The 17,716-nt window shown below is 37.2% G+C and overlaps 1 protein-coding gene across 1 annotated transcript in view; it reads left to right on the top strand.

Annotated features, from left to right (window-relative positions):
- LOC126235233 (Down syndrome cell adhesion molecule-like protein Dscam2) overlaps nucleotides 1-17,716 on the top strand; it is a 263,828-nt gene that overhangs the window by 229,138 nt on the left and 16,974 nt on the right. Inside the window, exon 21 of the mRNA XM_049943965.1 lies at nucleotides 8,432-8,667. Within this exon, the coding sequence (XP_049799922.1) occupies nucleotides 8,432-8,667 (236 nt within the window). The remainder of the gene's footprint in view (nucleotides 1-8,431; nucleotides 8,668-17,716) is intronic.

The following is a 17,716-nucleotide window of genomic DNA, read 5'->3' as shown; positions in this document are numbered from 1 at the left end:
CTTATGTCATGGATAAGTTTGCAAGAGAAAAAATTTTGGACAAGGCTGTGAAGGTGGCAGTTGTGGATGTGGAAACACAACAAACAACATTGGTCAAGGAGACAACCACACCTGGGGAGCTGCTTGGTGTGTCGCACACAGTGAACAGGAGGCAAACGGGCAGGTAACATCACTGCCAAAGCTGGGCGAAAACACATGTCGATGGGCCAAAGCTTTTGTGCATGACAGCCCCCAATGATCGGCATGTAATAAATGGAGAACCTACAAATGAAGCACTGAGTGGAACACTACCAAAGGATCCATGTGATCCATGTCTAAAAGCAGAAAACCACCCACAACAGAGAATCAGTCTCAAAAGATGTAATAATTATGGAGGGGGTCAGACACATGAGAAGGTGGTGAATCTGGCCAACCATGTTTTAGTAATATTATGAGCTTCTACAAAACAGAATCTGAAGCTACAGCTTTCATGATCCATCCTCTAGTTATAGGAAAGCCTTCAACCATCTGTGTGGTGACATCAATGTGGAAACAAAGCAATTTCTCTTGATCAGATCCTAAGTGTGGTCTGGCCAGCAGGCACAACAAACCATTGGTAATTACATATTGATTCATAGAGCAGGAATGAATCTTGTAGTTCTAACATGAAAGAAAAAGAGCCTATTGTTGAATGTGATGTGTTGCTTTATCTGGTAATGATGCATAAGGAATGAATAAGGAATGAATAAGGAAATCAATTGTTTGTGATCTGTGATCAGGTGGAATTTGGTAGCACAGAAAAAAACACTGAATTTCTTCACAGCATGCACAATGGCCAAAGATTCCTTTTCTATCTGAAAGTACCTGATCTGAGCAGTAGTCAGCATTTTTGAAGTATAAGCAACAGGCCGCTTGAGCCATCAGGATGTCTATGAACCAGTACTGCCCCCACCCCTTCTGTGAAGCATCAGTTGCAAGGACCAACTGGAGGCCCGATTGGTAGGGCATTAAGCAGTGTGCAGACTGCAGCATTGTGTTAAGGGTGGAAAACATGGTTTCACAAGCCAGTGACCAGTAAAAGTGAGGCCTCTGCGCAGCAACTTAAGTAATAGCTATGCCCTAGGCAAAAATTTATAGTCGTAGGTAACTTCGCGTAGAAAAACCTGAAGTTCTTTGACTGACCTAGGGTGTGGATGCAACACAACAGCAGAAACATGTTGATGGAAGGGTTTGAGACCCTCACAAGAAACTTCAAATCCAAGATAAATGATAGAAGGCTGAAAAGATTGACATTTTTCTAAATTACACTTCAACCAGGTCACTTGGAGGACAGAAAAAAAGAGTATGGAGGTTTTGCAAATGTTCCTCAGTGGAGGCCCCAGAAAGTACAATGTCATCCAAATAGTCACAACACAGAACAGAGGTGTAAGTTGTCCCAGAAAACGAAAAATAGTGGTAGCACTGGCAACTCCAAAAGGCATACACAAGTATTGATAGAGGCCAAAAAGGGTATTGACAACTAGCATAGTTGTGACTTTGTATCTAAAGCAAGTTGTGAATAGGCTTCCAGCTAGTCAGTTTTTGAGAAATATTGACCATCTGATAACTTTACAAACAGTTCATCTGCATGAGGTATTGGGTAACTGTCCACTATTACAGAGGCGTAACTGGCTCAACAATTTCTTTACTGTAACTAAGGGCAGTAGACAATTCACTTGATACAATATGCTGAACAATGCCAGATTTTGTGAAGCAATGTAATTCATTTTAACTTGTTCCCTGAGTGCTACTGTAATCAGACAGGCCCAGAAGAAATGAGGCCAAGCAGAAGGTTTCATGGTAATGTGCACCTGAAAATTGTTGGCACACCCCAATCCATGAGAGAACAAAGAGGAAAACTCAAAACATAATGCATCTAATCATGTCATATGTTCAGATACTAAATTCAATTTATCTGAAATGGTAAAACCAAATAACTTAAAAAGCCTCTAATTCAAAAAAAATTCTCTGTGCATGTGTTATATACAAGAAGATATGTGACCAGACTACTGTCTTGCAATACATGGGGGCAGAGAACTGGGCCAGAATAGGAATGTTCTATTTACTGCAATTTACTAACTTTCATGACACAGGGAGAAGTGGATGGGAGTCCAAGTCCATATAAGTTTGTGAGTTTATGCAGAACTTTGCAGAAGACCAGAACATCAATGAAAAGCTTGCTTTACACAACAGAAATAGTCTATAGAATGTTTACATCTACATCTACATCAGGATTGTTGAGCTCAATTTTTGTGTTCAAAGTGAAGCAATGCAACCTTCTTTGTTGCAATTATGACAGGTAGCACAGCATTTTGGGCTGTCTGGGTGCTCATAGATATTGAAACAATAAGGGCAGGATGGGAACACGGAACACATACATTGCTGTTTAGTGGCCTGATTACTTTGTTGGTGCAACTGCTGCTGGGAGCAAGGCCAGCCACCTTGAAACTGTGGTCGTGTGCAGACCACTGTGACCATGTCTTGCCCCTCTGAACTGTCTGAAGTTCGGTGTGAAGTGGAGGGTTGGATTCTGATATGTCACATCGTGACTCATTTGGTTACCTGCAGCTCGAGACACCTTGAATGGCTGTGCAATAGCTAAAACCTCAGAGTATGATGGTCTTTCATACTGGAGGGCATGCTCTTGCACCTCATAATCCAGAGCTAAATGAAAGATAACATCTCTCACCATTTCATCACATATGACTCTTTATGCGTATCAGACACAAAATGACAATAATGACTTAACCCATGGAGTTCAGTCACCCATGCTTGATAGGACTAACGTAGTTGCTTCCTACAGCAGTAAAACACAACTCGGGTTGCAATAATATGGGTGCATATACAGTAGTATTTTGAAAGAGGCCCACACATTTGGTCAAATGTTAAAGAAGAAAGATGATGTAGGACTTGATACATTCTTGGCAATATTTGTGAAACAAATAAGGCACAACATAAAATAGCATCAGTAATCCAAAAAGATTGAAAGTGTTGTTGCAGACATTTCTTGCAAGCAACCCATTCCTCAATGGATTCATTGTATGTGGAAAAGGGAGGTGGATATGCTATGGGGGCCATGGTGGGTAAAACAGCAGGCAGTACAGTCTGAGGAGCATGCCGATTAGACAAAATAGAAGCCAATGATTGAAGTACCTGAGTTTAATTGTCCAGCATCCATGATTGCTGATGCAATGCCATGACAAATGATCCTTGCTGTTCAAGCAATTTACATAAAATGTCCTCTGTAACAACATCAGCCATCATGAGCATGAACAGGGGACCAACCAGAGCAGAAATCTGCATAGAGAACAGGACCACACTTGTCACCAATCATGTTGTAATTAGGTATAAGTACAACATAACCAGTAGACTGAACATAGCTTTATTCTACGGAAATATTAATTTAAGTAACATTCAGCAGGAATCAATTATGTACACAAGAGCTATAGCAGTACACATAGAGAACTGAGGCCGAGTGAATCTTGGCTATCCTTAAAGAGTCCAGGTTCCATAGCAAGCTCTGACCGTGACCTCATGTGGGCATGCGCGCACACACACACACACACACACACACACACACACACACACACACACACACACACAAGTCTGAGGCGTCCTCTGCGGATGACATAGCAGTACCACAAGTGTGACCTTTTGAAAGCATGCCCACACGTCACTGCACTTAATTATTTAGATGACATAACAGTTATTAACCAGGGATCCAAAAAGAGTGAGCTGGACCAGAATTGTTTTGGTGTCTTACTTCACTTGAAGAATTACTTCCAAAATAATTACTAAAGTAAAACAAGTCTAATTGACTTTCAAATATACCACCAACCTGATGGAGTGCTATCAGATGTTCTGTCAGATGACGATACAGAAATAAAATTGGATAATACAACTGCCTATCTTGGTGTAATGTTGAACAGACATATCTCTTGCAAAAATCACATTGGTCTTTTATTCCAAAAATCAAGAAAGTCAGTTTTTGCTGTGAGGACAATGACAAAAGTTCTGAATTATGTGCAGAGAAGTGTGATCTATTACGCTTTATTGTATCCATACCTCAGATTTAGAATTGAATTATGGGGGTGTGCTGCCACCAAGCATATAAACAGACAATTTCTTAGAACATTTCTCATGGATAATATCAATGTCCTTGATAAAATACTTTAAAATTGAATTAAAAATGCTCTTGACCGCTTTAAAATATTTATTGGCAATGGTAACTTGTTTTGGCCAAAATGGGATCATCTTCAGACTGTATACATTGAAATATTAAGTATAGAAAGAATTTATTATGTTATTGTTGTTGTGGTCTTCAGTCCTGAGACTGGTTTGATGCAGCTCTCCATGCTACTCTATCCTGTGCAAGCTTCTTCATCTCCCAGTACCTACTGCAACCTACATCCTTCTGAATCTGCTTAGTGTATTCATCTCTTGGTCTCCCTCTATGATTTTTACCCTCCACGCTGCCCTCCACTACTAAATTGGTGATCCCTTGATGTCTCAGAACATGTCCTACCAACCGATCCCTTCTTCTAGTCAAGTTGTGCCACAAACTTCTCTTACCCCCAATCCTACTCAATACCTCCTCATTAGTTACATGATCTACCCACCTTATCTTCAGCATTCTTCTGTAGCACCACATTTCGAAAGCTTCTATCTCTTCTTGTCCAAACTAGTTATCGTCCATGTTTCACTTCCATACATGGCTACACTCCATACAAATACTTTCAGAAACGACTTCCTGACACTTAAATCTATACTCGATGTTAACAAATTTCTCTTCTTGAGAAACGCTTTCCTTGCCATTGCCAGTCTACATTTTATATCCTCTCTACTTCAACCATCATCGGTTATTTTACTCCATAAATAGCAAAACTCCTTTACTACTTTAAGTGTCTCATTTCCTAATCTAATTCCCTCAGCATCACCCGACTTAATTTGACTACATTCCATTATCCTTGTTTTGCTTTTGTTGATGTTCATCTTATATCCTCCTTTCAAGACACTGTCCATTCCGTTCAACTGCTCTTCCAAGTCCTTTGCTGTCTCTGACAGAATTACAATGTCATTGGCGAACCTCAAAGTTTTTATTTCTTCTCCATGAATTTTAATACCTACTCCGAATTTTTCTTTTGTTTCCTTTACTGCTTGCTCAATATACAGATTGAATAACATCGGGGAGAGGCTACAACCCTGTCTCACTCCTTTCCCAACCACTGCTTCCCTTTCATGCCCCTCGACTCTTATAACTGCCATCTGGTTTCTGTACAAATTGTAAATAGCCTTTCACTCCCTGTATTTTACCCCTGCCACCTTCAGAATTTGAAAGAGAGTATTCCAGTTAACATTGTCAAAAGCTTTCTCTAAGTCTACAAATGCTAGAAACGTAGGTTTGCCTTTTCTTAATCTTTCTTCTAAGATAAGTCGTAAGGTCAGTATTGCCTCACGTGTTCCAACATTTCTACGGAATCCAAACTGGTCTTCCCTGAGGTCAGCTTCTATCAGTTTTTACATTCGTCTGTAAAGAACTCGCGTTAGTATTTTGCAGCTGTGACTTATTAAACTGATAGTTCGGTAATTTTCACATTTGTCAACACCTGCTTTCTTTGGGATTGGAATTATTATATTCTTCTTGAAGTCTGAGGGTATTTCGCCTGTCTCATACATCGTGCTCACCAGATGGTAGAGTTTTGTCATGACTGGCTCTCCTGAGGCCATCAGTAGTTCTAATGGAATGTTGTCTACTCCCGGGGCCTTGTTTCGACTCAGGTCTTTCAGTGCTCTGTCAAACTCTTCACGCAGTATCTTATCTCCCATTTCATCTTCATCTACATCCTCTTCCATTTCCATAATATTGTCCTCAAGTACATCGCCATTGTATAAACCCTCTATATACTCCTTCCACCTTTCTGCCTTCCCTTCTTTGCTTAGAACTGGGTTGCCATCTGAGCTCTTGATATTCATACAAGTGGTAATTTATGATGGAGTCTGATAATAATAGTAAAATATAAACTATGTAAAATATAACAAATGTTAAACGAAGAAATTACACCCATGTCGGCACATGGCAGCAGTGAATGGAGCAAATATCATGTATATATGAACGTCAACTGCTGAAGAATATTTTATTGCAGTCAAGGCCATTTTAAGTGATTTTTAAAATATAAATAGACTACCAGTATTTGTCCTTTAAAAAGGAGGCATTAAGGATTCTATACAAGTTTAGTTATACTGAGGCTTGCAAATGGATGTTCAAAAGTAAGCATTTACTAATGCCAATACATGTTTATAAATCTGTTCAATTCCTTTTTAATACAAGCAGTAAAGTAGTTTATTGCATGGGAATCCAATTTTACAACAAATTTCCAAATAATTTAAAAATCTCCAGTGGAAGCTGCTTTGAAGTGGCCTTGAAGGAGTTTCCTAATGTAAATAGCAATACATAAGAAAGAATGGAGGGAGAGGAAAGTCTGCATTTTTAAATTGCTCACATATGAGAATGTTCTCATTGAAAACAACCACATAAAAGTTAATGTTTTTTTACGTGAGCTGAAAATATCACTTGCCTTTCCTCTTAATGGCATGTGCATTTCAACAAGACAGTGACAAAGAGAAGGGAGGAAAGAAAAGAAAGAAAGAAAGGAGGGGTGAGATAATAATTATCTTCAAATGGCTCCCAACTTTGCAGGAACATGTTCTGATAAAAACTGACATGGAGGAGCTAAAACATTTTATCACAAGACCATAATGCATGTGCTTACTGGAAACATATTTTCAAAATTCTAATATTCCTGTGCTAAGAACTTTATCCACTTAGCCCTATTATTATTATTATTATTATTATCTTTATTATAATTACTATTACTTTTCCTACTGTCTGAGCTGTTATAGCTAAACTTCAGCAATCCTCAATTCTGTCTCCAGTTAGAAGCTTTCCCACGTCAGTTGTGTTTTGTTATGGAAACAATGTCATTATTTTGTGTATTACTTCTGGCTTAAATCTAGTTTTAGATTTTAGAAAGATGCTGTGATGTTCACCTGCTTTATTTCTTCATTTATGGTCTTCAGTGTCAATATACTGCATTTTTATACTGGCTGAAAAATGGGGGATGGAAGTTCAACACTGACTACTGTAAATGATGTACTCGACAATTGCTCACTTGCATTTCACAGTTCTTTACTTTCACTATCCTTAACACCCCTTCCCCCCCCCCCCCCCCCACCACCACCACCACCACCACCATCACCACCACCATCAATATTATACAGTTAATATGGCCTGTTCACTATTGGTCAACTTTTGATAAGCCTCATTAATAGTCTGCAGGCAAATGTCAGCATACTGCTACAATAGTTTACTGTTGTACATCTATGAGCAGTAAAAACTTAATCACACAGTTCACAGTCTTTCAGAATAATATGGTACATGTGGCACTATTGAACAGACATTGTCTTTACTTTAACACATGGATTATTTGTGTTACACTTATTTCACAGTTAAGTTGATGCATTGTGTTGACCTAACCAATACAGGTTCCTCGTTTGAAAATCGGCCATGGACTGACTGTCTCAGGACTAAAAATCAGGCCTTTATATACCCTCACAATAATAGGTACTGAAACTATACATTGTTCAATGTTTAATTTACAGAAATTACAGTTAAAACATAACTCATTCAATTAACTGAATACATTGAAAAATGGCTTCTTTCTAACAGTTTCTTCTACCACAAAGGTTACATAGAATTATTTGTTTAAATGATTAAATTAACAGATATTGTTATACAAACAATACTTTTGAGAAACCTGGTAATTATTTTGGAAATAATTAAGGGCTGGCTTCACTAATATGTTTTCAAATAGAGTCAAATAAATACTTAAGAATCCTATAGTTGCTCTTACAAATGTTTATAATTAATTACAGAATTTTTATTTGTTTGTAAGTCAACAATAGAATCTAAGACATGAAACAATTATTGATTTCACCCTATAACAAAAGATATTAATTAAGAATAGTCAAAATAAATTAGGAAATTGATGACATAGAAAATTAGATCTGGTAGTATATTCCTTAAGACTGAGGGCCAACCTTTCTCTTTTATGAAAATGCAGATTACACTCATGTATGTTAACAGTAATTAGTCAAAAACTGGAAAAATGAATTTAGGAAGGCAGCTGACAAAAAACAGAGGAAGTAAAAGGATCCCTGCTTGCTTCGTCACAATGCACAATTACCATGTAACTGAGAATAGAGTCCAGGATATTTATATTTAACTACATTAAAATGTATTATCACAACTTCTTCAAAATGAAGGTTATATTGTTTTTTAATTAGCAATTGAAAGCTCATTTTTATACAATACTTGATCATTCAAGAAATGCTTCACAGCTATTATAACTTGCAGGCACAACATCTGAGAAGTCATGTGATATGGCTCCAACAGGGGGCACTTCTGCATGTACTGACCAGAAAGTTTCTGGATGTACCATGATGCCAAGCAGTCCCCGAACGGCCAGTGGGGACAGAGAAGAACCACTCTACCTACCTGAACCAGTGCCACCAGCTACTCCAGCATCCACTGACACTGTAAATCCTTATGCTACATTCAGGTTGCCTCCAGATGCTGAAAACTTGCCTGCAGTGAGTATTGAGCAGTCATTTATTCCCAACCCTCTCCTTAATGTGTCATTTGTGTTCATGATGTGTGTGCGAACACATGTTGCACAAAACTATGAAGAGCCCACTGAATAAACAGGGTAAGTCACATTTTGTACAGTTTTCAGGAAAGGAGATTTAAACTTTCAAGATAACAAAAAATGCTTAAAACATTCCAATCAAGGGTAACCAATCTAATTATGATGCTAAATTTAATGATTGTAGAGGAAGTACATTATAAAACAATAAAAATTGAAATTACATGACAAAACAAAGTCTGCCATAAAAAGAACATGATAAGTCTGTCACTTTTTGATAGGCCTTTGTCCCTTCTTTGTGTTGTTTAGCCTTGGATCTTTCATTTTTCTGATTTGGATTTTTTGTTGTTATGTGGTAGATTGGAATAGAAAATTTTTGCATCAGTTTAATTTCTTGAAGGTCTGTATGTTTTTCATATAATATTGACAGGAGCTCTGAAAGTATACCCTCTAGAATTAGTTATTTTCAAAACAATCTTGATTCACCTTATAAAAAGTTTCATGTTACAAAACACTTACCATTCCATGTGTGATGAGGCCATAAGAATTCCTCAGGTCACAGCAGTTGATATCCAGACTCAATGTCTACATGTAGACCACCAGAATGTTCCAAATCTACTGGTGTCCAGGCTCCATTGTAAGTACTCCTGTGTTTGAACAGATTGTCTTTCTTCACAACCAGAGCTTCTCTGAACAGACATGTCTTGAAAGAACACTTCTGTTTGCAACATGCTTTTAAAAATGTGGTCCAATATTGTATAATTTCTTGTTGAATAGGAATCTTTGTCAGGCCTTGCATTAACTTTTGCAGTTTCAAAAGCATTAACCCAGTCTTCTGGTAACTCTGCAATAGTTTTTGTTTTTATCAAGCCAAAGTTTTTATCACATTCCATCTATGAGTGTTCTCTTATTGGAAATACTGTTTTGACATTATCTAATCTCTTAATGGTATGAACGACATAATGAAGGTATAAGAAAACTGTGTAGTTCTTATTCTGTCCTGAGCATGAATCACAGAATATTACAGGAAGCCTCAGTTTTGGATCAAGGATTTCACTCACATAAATTGTGCAAAGAGCTAATAACTTTATTCCCTACTTCTTTAGTGTAAGTATAAAATATTGCATCACTATTGAACATGTGATGAATGCTGAAACTGTAAAATGATAATTGACACTTGTAATGTACATCATTAGTGCTGATATTTGGCATGGGTAGGTATTTTTTTGATAGTTCCTGCATATTGCTTCATTTTCTGTTATCTTTTTACTTTCTTGCCTCGCTTTTCATTTTATTGAATAAAATGTAACAGCCCTTTGCTTATGAACTTAGTCTTCAGTACTAAATACTTCACTTTTATTTGTAATTTCTAAGTTTTCTTTTTCAGAGATGTTTTGTGAGAGCTTTCCATTGAAACCTTTTAATACTGCTTGCAATTTGTCACATGTTGAGCAGACATCAGTACGAGAGTACTCAAATGATAAGTTGATTTTGCTGTTAAATATTTTGAGGTATGCCCATATGCAACAGGTAGTTCAGTTTATTTTTGTTTTAATAACTCATGCCTTTTTTTATTATAGTTCTTCTGGGAGATAAATTCTGTCTGTCTTTCCCTTGCCATAGTGGCCCTCTCTTCCCTTAAATACACCTATGAAGTTTATAATGGCTACCATCTTTTCTTTCAATAGTTTCCATGGCTGGTTAGCATACAAACCTCATTTGTCTTTGGGGGATATTCCCGTGTACTTTATACTCGACTGTATAATCCACAGTCTGCACTTTGTTATTCCTTGGAAAGCAGTGAAGGCTTTTTGGCAAACGGGAATTTCGCTCATGGTATCGTTTTGTTTGAATCTTACAATGTAATGGAAAGAGGAATCTCTGGCATTGGAATCATCATGCCTAGGCCTCCAATGAGCAATTAATGTCATAGAAATTAAGCTAGTTAGATATAAAGATTGATCATTCTAGTTACCTAACAACTTAAAATTCTTGATAAGCCATTCTCTTTTATGGGGTCTGATTTGTTTGAAACACTCACACAATAAGCATTTGGAGTCACTGCCTAACTCATGAGACACTGACCTACAGTTCCTACAAACATTGCTTATTTTTCCATAACCTTTTCCTTTTTAGCTGATTGTATGGGTAGGCTGACCTTCATCTGGTGGTGATTCACACATTTTAAAGGTCCTAAGAGGACCATGCTACTATCACACTTGAAAAAATGTGCATTTTTACTGTATATCAAGCATTGTAAGAACTAACAAGCCTCTGTGGAGTGTTATATGTCTGAATATGCCCATTTTGAAATGTGCTTTTTATAAGTATATAGTTTTACTTTTTACGAACCTATGTATAATGTGCTGAATATTTTCCACCATAAAGACAACATGATGTGAGTGATAAACTCATAATGGAATGCAATTTGTAACCAGAAATTTTTTAAAGTTCAGAAGACCACATTTTCAACTGTCAAAACTGGTCATCAATAATAAATAATAATCAATGTGATCTTGTCTAGGAAAGGTTTTTTTCAACTTACATTAAATCACTTCTTCCAATTTCTCAATATGGGAAACTTCTATCACACTTCAAATTAAACACTGTTACTATAAGGAAATAACACAGAGTGAGAAACTAAACTGACCACATTTGCAGTCACAACTCAACTGTTCTATCAGGTGTAATGTAAACAGCTGACACAAACCTTGGACCCCATTCTTTCCATGAGAAGATCAACTTGCAAAATTCTTTCCATTACCATTAAAAGTGAAACCCTCTGTATCCCAGTAACTTGCCATGTTATTTGAAAGTAATTTTAACTGCCTTATAGTACTGACAGCTGGCCATCAGTATATGCTATAAACTCATTCCATAGTTAAATGGACTTACCCCGGTTTTTCCATAGGGTCTTCATATGTGTGTTTCTATGTCTGTCTGTGCAGGTGAGATTGTGATGACATCAGTTTCATTTACTAGATAATATAATACTTTATTTTACTCATTATAGTTTTTACTTATTAACCTGTCAACTTTAGTGTGCAAAAAAGTATGATGTCTAAAATTCTTTCAGGTTTTCTGCCTTATCCTATTTATACGCCACTGATTTTGTGTACAGTGATGCAGGAATATCGTGATATCATACTGGGATACATACTCACTAAAAAATGTATTTTGTATTAACCTTTTAATTATCTGTAAGGACAAACAGAAGTCTTAAGAGCTACTTCTACTGATCAATATTAGTAAGACTTCTGTCAACACTTTTATAGACCAATCTTCTTTTCTTGTGGGGTTGGAAAAGAGATCTCTTGTGATACTGTGTAATGGCTAACTGGATAGATAAAAAATCTGCTCACGAAGCAGTGGCAGAATAAAACACACATATAAAAATTAACAAAATCTACAAGCTTTTGGCGCCAATGGCTCCCTCTTCTGGCAGAAGGGTTGAAGGGGAAAGAGGTGGATGAAGAAAAAGAACTGGCAAGACTTAAGAAATGGGGAGACTTCGGAAAAGTTGTCCCAAAACACAACTCAGAGGAGACTTACTGGATGGGATGAGAAGGAAAGACTCATTCCTTCTCATCCTGTCTGGTAAGTCTCCCCTGACCTGGGGTTCTGGGTGACTATTCCAAACTCTCCCCATTTCTTAAACCTCACTAGTCCTTTTCCTACATTGTTCTTCCTTTCAGTCAACCCTTCTGCCATAAGAAGGAGCCACTGGCTCTGAAAGTTTGCAAATTTTCTGAAACTTCATAAGTGTACGTTCTCCTGCTACACTTGTTGAGTAGATTTTTTTTATCTATCCAGTTTTATATTTTAAAAATTTGATTATTTTCAGTGATATGTAACTACTTTGTGTATCTTCTGAAGACTTCAGTTAGCAGATTACTTTGATTTTTATTTGGCCCTGTGAAATTACTTTCAGTACGAAGACTGTACTATAGTGAAACATAAGTCAAAAAAGACAATATTGCATGGAGGAAAAGTGGAAAAAAGCAAACAATATACATATAAGGTACACAATGTTACATTCAAGGTTTCAGGAAAAACAACACTGCAGACAATATACATACAAGGTCTGCGCTATTACATACATTACCATTGAATATTACAACATAATTTGTATTATAATAAAACTTTTAAATAACTTATACCTCTGGAAATTCATTTAAGTTATATGCCCTATGATTTACGAGGAACCGTTTCATTTTACTCTTGTAAGTGCCTTTTTATATTCTGTGGGAGCTTATTGTAAATTGTTATTCAAGACTGAAGAATTCCTTTTTGCACTGTGCTGGAAGTTGCTGAGTTTTTGTGAAGGCTTTACTTCTGCCATGTGTCATTTTTGTAGATGTTACAGATAGTTTGGAAAAGTTTTTTGTTGTTGATTGCAAATAGCATCAATGTAGATGTACTGACGGAAGTGTCAATGTCTGAAGGGTCTTAGTTACCTACAGGATTTTTGATTTGTAGCACCACAGGTCAACCTACATGTGTTTTTGTAATTTAAAAAAACGTTTTCTGCTTTTGCAACAGTTCCTAAGAATATTATAAAGTCAACAAAGACCTGAAAAGGTTGAGGAGGGGAAAAAATTCATGTAGTCACAAATTTTTGCACAGTGGTAGGTAGGAGTGCCATGGACAACATACTAAAAGCCCTGTCTAAAGGGGTGTGAGCATTGGGATTGGCAGGTTTTCAATGGTCACTGTTTTATGTTTTTCTTGGATAACTCAAAACCCACAGTTTCTAGCAAAAATGTTTCCTGATACAATATTACACTTCATTAAATTTCCTACATAAATTCATTTTTTTTTCTTTTGGTCTAATAGTTTCTACACTGCAAAGGATGGAAAAATCACAGATTATTAAAAATATTGTTTTATCAGTATAAAATTAATGTTTATCTTTAAATGAAGTGGGTTAAAAACAAAAGTTAAATGTGTATATCACATCTAAGTATAGTAGAGCCATATTAAGAGATAAATTGTGATTCAAGGATGTAACATGGTGGAGAAGGGGGGGGGGGGCTACATGTGGGATAGAATAGAATCACAAGAGAAGGTAGGTTGCTGGATTATGGTCATGCACTTTCGTTCTTCGCAGGTCTGAACTGAAGTTTGTGCAGATGATTCCCACTCTGTCTACCCCACTACATCAGAAGCAACTACAGGGTGTTTTGCAAAATTATACCAATGCACCACAGAATGCTTTATGAATCTCTGGCAATGCAGTGCCCAGATGTGTCTGGGAGATGGGTTTATTTTTCACAAAATGTGTTAATACTACATGGAATGCAGATATGAGTAACTAATAATACTAACACAAGTAATGCATGTGGACAGAGTCTACACATATCTCTGCACACTATTCTACACTGATAGAGGTGAAATTGATTCTTAGTCTTCCTGTATAGTAAGTGTAGCGTTCTTCCAGGAAAGGTGACTTCTCTACCACAAGCACTGCTTGCTTTTCAGTTTACAAAAAGATTTTACCTCCCCAGCATGTCCTGTCCAGTTATATTATGTGGGTGGACAAAATAACTTCATTGAGCTCATGTTTATATAGTGGAGTTATTTTCAGTTTATTAAGTGAGTACTTATCTGCAACTGTTAAGTGAGCTTCTACATAAAAATTCTCAACAGATGGAGCTGTCATCTGTCTACAACACTAAAGAGCCAAGTGTAACATGCTGTCAACTTGTACTTCATTGTCTCCACTATCACTCTGTGGAATACTTTCACAGGATGCATCTGCCAGCCTTAACTCTCCCAACATGTGAAGAGGCCTGCAGGCTTGAATTGTCTCCCTTTGCAACAGAAATAGACCACCTAGGTGGTGCAGAACCTCAGATATTTCAATGTAAGTCAAGAAATGCATTATGGCAGATTACTGTTCTTGACTTGAACATGAACAGTCACATCCTATCAGACATATTCACACCTATCTCGAAAGATATACTGTGGATTTGTGGTAAGTCGCTCCACTTGGAAAACCCCCTTAGCAGTAGCCAGCTATTCCCGAATGGAAAAGATTTATGCAGTCTACCAGTAACACTAATGGTGAGAGATGTGCAGTAACACTTATTTCCAGACATGCAAGTTATCCCATGTTTCATAGTGATAATAGCAAACCCATAATCCAAAACAAACCCAGCTCAGAATTATTCCAACACAGATTTTTAGTATGGATCCTTCATGTAGTCCCAGTCAATTTATCATTTTCTACAGAGGGCCCCTTCCCTCCTATTTGAAATTTTCATTTAATACCATAAATAGAATAACTAAAATCTGAAACCAACAATAGCATTACCAAAATTCAAAACTACAATCTATTTCATTCATTAATTAATTTAAAAGCACATTAATGTAGGACATAAAAATTATCAAGATACAAAACAAACATTTACATAACTTGTGAACTTCGGTGAAGTGGCTCATGTAGTTGCATCTTTTGTCACCAATGTGGTACATTTCGTCTCATCTATCTGTCATTACTTGTTTGGTCCTTTCTGTTTACTGTCCATATAGGTAAATGGAAATTCTGCATGGCTAAGGCATCCCGTCAGGTAGACCGTTCACCTGGTGCAAGTCTTTCGAGTTGATGCCACTGCCCTAAATTGCATGTCAATGGGGATGAAATGATGATGATAAGGACAACACAACACCCAGTCCCTCAGCGGAGAAAATCTCTGACCCAGCTTGGAATTGAACCCGGGCCATTAGGTATGACACTCCATCACACTGAGAACTCAGCTACCTGGAGTGGACTCCATATAGGTAACTGGTAGTTACCATACCTAAGGTTCAACTGAAACAGAAATACTATGCAATGCAGCTCCTGCTGCCCAGCAAGATGCAGAAGAATGCACATGAGAACTAGTGCTACAGTTAGCACTCCACTCTGAGGTGAAAATGATTTGATACAAAAAATGCACCATAACCCAGTCCCCACATCACTGTGCTGTGGACTTAATATTTGCACCACAACATACACACTAACTGATAGGCAAACAATCACAAATCATATCTGTTCTGTTATGTGAGTTTTATAATGCTTTGGGGGCCACAAGGCAAAGACTAACTATACTGCCCATAAGTTTGTAGCAAAACACTGTAAAAATAAGCAATCAATAACATCAGTCCAGAGCAGAAAATTCCCTTCCATACGAAATTACTCAGAAGGCCTATCGTATAACAGTACCTTGACACAGCCCATCCATATTACAGAACAGAAAGGTGCTCCATCTGCCATGTTCCATGAAAAGCAACATACCTTCATGCCCTTGCTACACAGTCCTCATTCCTCTCTGAAGACAGGGACTCAATGTCTCCACATTCTTAACCACAGTAATTACTGCAAATTTGCAAGTTAGTCACATAACACAGACTGCCATATCCCCACTTGTTACACACACATTCCATTGTGTCCTACCCCATATACAGCCTGCATTTGCTTGTTATCACTCGATGGTCCTCCATGTGACAACCATGCTTGCTGCTGTCACTGTCCTCCCAGCGATGCATGACATGCAGCCCATTGATCATCACAAATCTATTGACAGGCAAAGGCATGCCAACCAGCACAATCTTTAATTCAGCAACTATAACCTGATTGATTGTACATGCTCTCACAGAAGTTTATGGCTGTGTCAAAGCAAAAACATAAATTATTTTCATAAATTCAAGAACCAGTATAGAACACACGTTACATGAAGGAAAGAGGGAAATTTGGGGATCCGATGAAGAAAAGTAAACTGCAAACACAGGATAAAATATCAATGTAGATGGATAATGAAAAACAGAATGAATTAAAGGAAGTTATAAATCATTGCCGCTCAGACTAAAGTATTTTATTTAACTTTAATGAGAACAAAAAAGAAGTGTGCAACTGAAATCAGTAATAAGTCATTCACAGAGCTATAGTTGCGCACTGATTCTCAAGTCACAAAACAAAAAAGAAAGATATACTTTTCTCTTCTGTGCTTTTGTGTTTAGTTTTATAGATGAGAAACTTTCAACAATGAGTAAATGCAGGCTTGTATCAAGCTAGTCATACTTCCAAATGTTCATCATGTTATATTGATTCCATTTTGAAAGATAACCCTCAGAGATGTAAAATGAGTCAAGATATATGCAAAGAAAATGAAACAGCTGTTGGGACTTGCATTAATAATTAACTATTGGTAAATTGCAACAAATTATTTGTTCTTACTCAAGCTAAATTTGACTTATGTTTCCTAGCATGAGTTTCTGCTTTATGCTTCTTAGCTCATGGTCATAACCCATTACTATGCATCTGTTCTTACCCTCCTCTCTTTTTTCTTTCTTTTTTTTCACTTCTCTCTCATCTTTTGTCTTCATCAATTCTTTGTTCTTAAACTTTGTACATGGGTCAACACCAGTTCCTAAATTATTTCATTTTTTATTTTATTTTCTCTTGCCCTATTCTTGTCTTCTAGATTCTTTTTTTCCTGTCTGTTGATATTCTGTGGAAGCAATCCACGATTTTAGAATGTTCAAAGTCAGTCTCCTGCCTACAAGCTGCCCAGTATGGTCCAGCACTGTTAATTTACACTCCTAGAAGATGCAGACTTGTTTTTGTAACTGGCCTTCAATCATAGATGAAAAATATAATGTGTAAGATTGTATTTAAAATAAGGAAAGGAAGAAAAGCATCAGCTGAGTACTGAAATAGGAGACATAAAATGTGAACTCGAAATATTTTCTGTAAGATCCTTGTACTGTGCAGATAGGTCATGTCAAACTTGAAGTCCATCCCACTATTCAGTAATTAAATTAGAAAAATTATGTGAATATGGCACCACTGAGTTCACACTCTGGCACAGGCAGGGTGAGTTATGGTGTTGTGTGTGTGTGTGTGTGTGTGTGTGTGTGTGTGTGTGTGTGTGTGGTGTGTGTGGTGTGTGTGCATGCATGCATACTCACACATAAAGATGTGATTGAGTGGACTGAGGGGTAGATAGAACAGA

The sequence above is a fragment of the Schistocerca nitens genome, chromosome 2, assembly GCF_023898315.1.
Source record: "Schistocerca nitens isolate TAMUIC-IGC-003100 chromosome 2, iqSchNite1.1, whole genome shotgun sequence".
Lineage (NCBI taxonomy): Eukaryota > Metazoa > Arthropoda > Insecta > Orthoptera > Acrididae > Schistocerca > Schistocerca nitens.
This window is presented reverse-complemented; position numbering and strand designations above follow the sequence as displayed.